Here is a 6,413-nt window from a genome sequence, read left to right as displayed (position 1 = left end):
GTCCTGGTTTAGTCCTGGTTTAGACCGGATGTGATTCCAGTTCAGACTTTGTTTAGCCCTAGTTTAGTCCTGGTCTAGTCCTGGTCTAGTCCTGGTTTAGTCCTGGTTTAGTCCTGGTTTAGCCCTAGTTTAGTCCTGGTCTAGTCCTGGTCTAGTCCTGGTTTGGTCCTTAGTACTCGTCCAGAACTGACTTAGGCCTAGTTTAGAACTGTTTTAGTCCTAGATAAGCTTTTAGTCCTAGTTTAGTCTTTGGAAAGTCCAAGTTTAGACTTGGTTTAGTTTAGTCCTGGTCTAGTCCTGGTCTAGTCCTGGTCTAGTCCTGGTCTAGTCCTGGTCTAGTCCTGGTCTAGTCCTGGTCTAGTCCTGGTCCTAATCTAGATCTGGTTTAGGTCTAGTTTAGACTGAGGAAAGTCCAAGTTTAGACCTGGTTATCTTAAGCGTTAGTAAAACTTATGGACTAATATTAAAAATCAAGATATTCACTGCAAAAGTAAATAATTAAAATGGCTGGAATTTCTTTTGTGTAGTTTTAAATTTTCCATTTGTTTTTTATCGAGTTAAGATTATCAGGGAATAAAGGAGATTCTCACTCAGTCCTTGGAAAATATTTTTGACTTGAACTAAGAAGTTTTATTATACGGTATATGTTTGGCAATTGTGTTAGCTTAAAATCAGAAAAAATAAAATAAAATAAATGAATAAATACATTTAAAAAAAAATAAATAATAAAAATAAAAATAAAATAATAATAATAATAATAATAATAATAATAATACATTCTATATTGTCAGAAAATAATTAAATATAGGAACTAAAACCAGGCAGAAATGTGTTGAATCCATCATATAACGTCGTAAATAAATGTAAACTCGACTCGTGTTCGCGTGTTTCGTCCACGTCGCCCACCTCGCCTCTGTGTTTGAGTGTGTGGTTAAGCCGGTATGTGGTTTCCATGGTAACTGGTGCAGATAAATACAGAGTGGTCTTAGTAGCGGCGCGCGTTGCTGTCTCTGCCCTCCTTCTTGATGATGATTCTCTGATCGTCGCTGGCGTCGTCCGGAGACTCGGGCGCCTCCTCTTCCTCCTCGCCCTCGCCCTCCGTGTCCGCGGACATCCCCATGCGAGACTCGTACGACTGCGGGACGAGAGCAAAACGGAAAAGTGAAAAAGTTAGCGCTAGATTTTAGTTACAATAGAAGTTTTTTTTTTGTTTTTTTGTTGTTACCGCACTCTGTATATTGTATTTTAATAATATTGTACTGTTTCTACTCCATTTTTGACCATTTTAGTGCAAACCCGGCGCTCCCTCTAGTGGCCACTGTGATTTCAAGTACTACATGACATCACAGAAGACTGCCCTGATTAAACCCACGTGTTTCTGATACAAACATCTCACTTCAAGGGGTGGAGTTTAAAGCGCGGACACCCATAGACTGTACGACCCACAGCGTTCAGCTCCAGTCAAATGAAGCTAATCGAGGCTAGCGGTTATAGCGGCTAATTTGGAGCCGATGTTCGATATTTGGAATTCTGAGCACAAGTATCATAGCAACCAAAGAGCCAATCCGGAGTGAGGTTGTTGAAGGTAAAGCCCCTTTCCGCCGGCACCGCTGGTTTAGTAGGAAGTGGGCGCTTAGCAACTGTCAAATCAAACCCGTTGCTAACGCTAACGGGAGTGACCTCAGAAGGAAAACGCGCTCATGGACATTTAAATACAGTCTATGTGGATACCGGTTGGACCAATCACAGTGCTCTTTATGCCTCCAGACTCCGCCCCTTCTTTCCTCTGTTTTTGAATCCAACAGAATTTCAGTTTAGTTAAGCACTGCGGAACTTTTCTGTTGAAGGATCCATCATCTGCCTCCGTGTTATTTAAATTAACCAAAAGTCGTTGTTGTTTCTCGAAGTTACAGGTCGAATCTGTGGAAAGGCGACCCTGCTTACAGTAAGAATTCATGTTTTTCAAGGTAATTTTGAGCAGTAAAAGCACCTTTAAAGAAATAGTGTGGGACATTCTGAGCAAAGCCAGAAAAGTTCCGCGATGTACCTTTAGCTACAGCATTATTTTCACTGTCGTGTATTTTCACAGTCGCGTCTCAGAGGCGTTTACCTCCATGGGGTTGACGATGATGGTGAGAGCGGAGTCGTCCCATTGGTTGGTTCCCTCTTTAGCTCCGCCTCTGCCGCCTTCACCGCGGCGATGGATGGAGCGGATCCGGAAAACTCCCAGGATCACCATGACGACCAGGAAGCCCACGCACACCATGATGATGACAGTGGCCGCGCCGGGGACCACTACAGAGAGAGGGAGAGAGAGAGAGAGAGATGGAGGGAGGGAGGGAGGGAGGGAGGGAGGGAGGGAGAGAGAGGGAGAAAAAAGAGAGAGGGGAGGGAGGGGGAGGAGAGAAAGAGGGATGAAGAGAGAGAGATGGAGGGAGGGATGGAGGGAGAGAGAGGGATGAAGAGAGAGATGGAGGGAGGGATGGAGGGAGAGAGAGGGATGAAGAGAGAGATGGAGGGAGGGATGGAGGGAGAGAGAGGGGAGGGAGGGGGAGAAGAGAAAGAGGGATGAAGAGAGAGAGAGATGGAGGGAGGGAGAAAAAAGAGAGAGGGGAGGGAGGGGGAGGAGAGAAAGAGGGATGAAGAGAGAGAGAGATGGAGGGAGGGATGGAGGGAGGGAGAGGGAGAGGGAGAGAGAGAGGGAGGGAGGGAGGGAGGGAGGGAGAGGGAGAGAGAGAGGGAGGGAGAGGGATGAAGAGAGAGAGAGAGATGGAGGGAGGGAGAGAGAGGGGAGGGAGAGAGAGGGGAGGGAGAGAGGGAAGAGGAGAGGGAGGAGGAGAGAGGGAGGAGGAGAAAGGGAGGAGAGAGGTAGGAGGAGAAAGGGAAGAGGAGAGAGGGAGGAGGAGAGAGGGAGGAGGAGGAGAGGGAGGAGAAGAGGGAGGAGAGAGGGAGGAGAGAGGGAGGAGAGAGGGAGGAGGACAAGGAGGAGAGAGGGAGGAGGAGAGAGGGAGGAGGAGGAGAGAGAGGAGGAGAGGGAGGAGGAGAGAGGGAGGAGGAGAGAGGGAGGAGGACAGGGAAGAGGAGAAAGGGAGGAGGAGAGGGAGGAGGAAAGACAGGAGGAGAGGGAGGAGGAGAGGGAGGAGGAGAGGGAAGAGGAGAAAGGGAGGAGGACAGAGGGAGGAGGACAGAGGGAGACAAAAACAAACCTCCAGTCAGTGACATCGTGTCTGAATCTAAAACATTGGTTCGTGTTTTGAACGTCTCCACTGATCGTGTGATTTCTGATCTGACACTGACGACTGTTCCATCGAGTTCTGCAGGAAAAAAACATCTGAGGAACAATTTGACTTTTTTGGGGGGAGAATTATAATTGTAAAAAAGCAGGATTAAAATAGGTCTACATTTTGCTGCAGCACTGACTTAATTAAAAATCCCAAAGGATGAAATGTGGATAAAATTAACTCCAAACTCAGGTCAAGATAAAAGTTTGCTCAAAATAAACACATTTAAAAAGAATATAACATTTAATCATTCAGCTGATCGAGTTAAACCTACTACTGCACTTGTACTGTGTTGTATTTGTTGTGTTTTATTGTATTTTTGCATGTTTTGTTTTATATTTTGTATTGTACAGCACTTTGGGCAGTGGCGGTTGTTTTTAAATGTGCTTTATAAACACATTTCACTTGATATTTGCTCCATATCTGATGCTTCTTAACGTCTTTGATTGCGTTGCCGTTTGTTTTTTTTGCACGGAGCTAGTGATTTTGACGGCAAATAAGTTCTAAACGGACTACAGAAGCATTTTAAAGCCTCCAGAAAACATTTTACAGCATTTTCCGGACTATAAGTGTCACTTTTGTCATAGTTTGTCCGGGGGTGTGACTTATACTCAGACGCGACTTATATGTGAAATTATTCAAATATATAGTTCCACATCTTCACCACACGGGGGCGCTCTAGACTTGTACCAGCGTCTCCTCCTCCTGAACCACTGAACATTTAAAATTTCAACATTACGGTGATTTAAAAAACATCTGAGAAACACTGAACAATAGCGCCCCCTACGTCTTCCTCTGGAGTTGGTGGATTTGTTCAGAAGCGACACCGAGGATGAAGAATTCAGTGGATTTATTGATTTGGAGTGAGATCCAGACTAAACTTGTTGCTTGTTTTTATTCTTTATTTGTCTGATTAACTGTTAATATCTTACGTTAACAAACCAGACACGTGTTCAGTTCTGTCTGTGCTTCATGGAGCTGAATAAATATAAATGTGTTACGTTAGCATGCTAGCTCTCCATTTTATTATTATTATTATAACTTGACTTTAAAGATAAAATGTCTGTTCTTGGTCTTGGATTTTGTCAAATAAATTTCCCCAAAAATGTGACTCACTGTAAATTCTGGACTCTAGAGCGCACCTGAATATGAGCCGCACCAGCTAAATTTGAAAAGACAATCAATTTTGTCCATATATAAGCCGCGTCTGAATATAAGCCGCAGGTTTTCATATCGTAACGTGAGATATTTACACAGAAAGACAGTGCACGGACACGATTTTTTAAAAACTGTGCCTGAAAATTGACACCGACACGACATCAACACGGGATGAACACACCTGCAGGTTTAGAAAATAAAGCCGTACCAACACGAGCCTCTGCTTTTATTTTCTTTTGTCGTCTTTTTACATTGACCGAGTTGGATTCATTGATGCCGAGCTCACGTGCAGAGGCTCTATTTCCTTCTTTAATGGTCAAACTCACGCGCGGTGGCTCTATTTCCTTCTTTAACGGTCAAACTCACGTGCAGAGGCTCTATTTCCTTCTTTAATGGTCAAACTCACGCGCGGTGGCTCTATTTCCTTCTTTAACGGTCAAACTCATGTGCAGAGGCTCTATTTCCTTCTTTAATGGTCAAAACTCATGTGCAGAGGCTCTATTTCCTTCTTTAATGGTCAAAACTCACGTGCGGTGGCTCTATTTCCTTCTTTAATGGACTAATAAGACTTTATAATAAGAGAGACGGGAGGAAGAAAGAGTGAGAGAGAGGGAAGGAGCGTTGGGGCAGAGAGAAAAAGGGCGGCAAAGAGGAAGAGGGAAGAAAGAGAAAGGAGAGCGATAGAAAACGGGAGAGAAGGGGAGAGAGAAAAACGGGCAAAGAGGAAAGAGAGAGAGGTGTCGATAAAGAAGAGAAGGACAGAGAGGACAGAGAAAGAAAGAGAGCAAGAGAAAGAGAGAAGGGATAGAACAAGAGGAGAGGGACGGAGAGGAGGGAGAAAGAAAGTGAGTGAGAGAGAAAGAAGGGATAGAAAAAGAAGAGACAGACAGAGAAGAGGGAGAAAGAGAGAGAGTGAGAGGAAGGAGGAGAGAGGGAGAGAGAAAAGGGGGCAAAGATGAGAGAGAGGGAAGAAAGAAAGAGTAGAAAGAAATGAGGAGAAAAAGAGAAAAGGAAGAGAGGGACAGAGAGGAGAGAGAAAGAAAGTGAGTGAAGGAAAGAAAACAGGGTCAGAGAGAGGGAAGAAAAAAGAGGGAGAGAAAGGAGAGAGGGATAGATAAAAGAAGAGAGGCATAGAGAGGAGGGAGGAGAGAAAGAAAAGAGGACGGGAGAGAGAAAAAGGGGGTAGAGAGAGGCAAGAAAGATAGAGGGAGGGAGAGGGGGAAAGAGAGGAGAGAAAGCAGAGAGGGATAGAAAAACAGAGAGAAAAAAAATGTACGGTATATATGTTTTTTAGTCCAGAAAATACGCAAATCAACACGACTTTATATCAGACTTTTGAAGCGAAACTTTTCCCAAATTCGCCTTTAACCTGGAAGCGCGACCACGAAGACAAAGACAAAGAAGAGCGTGATTTGGAGCGTTCAGAGGCGAAAGTGGGCGGGGCCGAATACAGTCCGACACAGAACGTGAACCTGAACGTGAGTCGAGTCGAGTTTGTGCGGCGGGAGCTGACCTGAGTTGCGGTGAGGGTTGGGTAAAGTGTGTCCGCTCAGCTCTCCGGAGTGATGCGACGGGTGGAGGAACTGCTGCTGCGACGCCAGGAGGTGGGACGGGTGGTACAGACTGTCCAGAGAGTGGAGGAAGTTCACCTGAGGACAAGATGGAGGACAGAGGGTTTAAACCACGAGGCTCGGACAAGGCGTTAAGGCGAAGGATGTGAAGGAACCGGTGGAGAAATGATCCCTCGTCGATTTAGCCAGAGGTGGAACGTGACAAAGTAAAAGTAAAAACAATGGTATCTGTACTGGATACTTTTTACTTTTACTTCATTTGAGAGCAGTATCTGTACTTTCTACTCTATATTTGGCTCAAAATCTACGTGAAATACTTGAACTTTTTACTCTTTAAGTGCATTTTTAAACAGGTTTTTTAATACTTTGATATTTTTATGTGATACTTTTACTTTTACTTGAG

The 6,413-nt window shown here is 44.6% G+C and overlaps 1 protein-coding gene across 1 annotated transcript in view; it reads right to left on the bottom strand.

The window, feature by feature from the left end:
- Window positions 1–904: 904 nt before the first annotated feature.
- Window positions 905–6,413, bottom strand: part of clstn3 (calsyntenin 3) — a 53,980-nt gene continuing 48,471 nt past the window's right edge. The window contains exons 16-18 of the mRNA XM_033981568.2: window positions 5,953–6,088; window positions 2,111–2,295; window positions 905–1,135 (exon numbers count right to left, since the gene is read on the bottom strand). Coding sequence (XP_033837459.1) covers window positions 986–1,135; window positions 2,111–2,295; window positions 5,953–6,088 — 471 coding nt within the window. The 3' untranslated portion in view covers window positions 905–985. The remainder of the gene's footprint in view (window positions 1,136–2,110; window positions 2,296–5,952; window positions 6,089–6,413) is intronic.

The sequence above is a fragment of the Periophthalmus magnuspinnatus genome, chromosome 16 (assembly GCF_009829125.3).
Source record: "Periophthalmus magnuspinnatus isolate fPerMag1 chromosome 16, fPerMag1.2.pri, whole genome shotgun sequence".
Classification (NCBI taxonomy): Eukaryota; Metazoa; Chordata; class Actinopteri; order Gobiiformes; family Gobiidae; genus Periophthalmus; species Periophthalmus magnuspinnatus.
The sequence above is the reverse complement of the archived record's forward strand: the minus strand, read 5'-3'. Positions and strand labels throughout refer to the sequence as shown.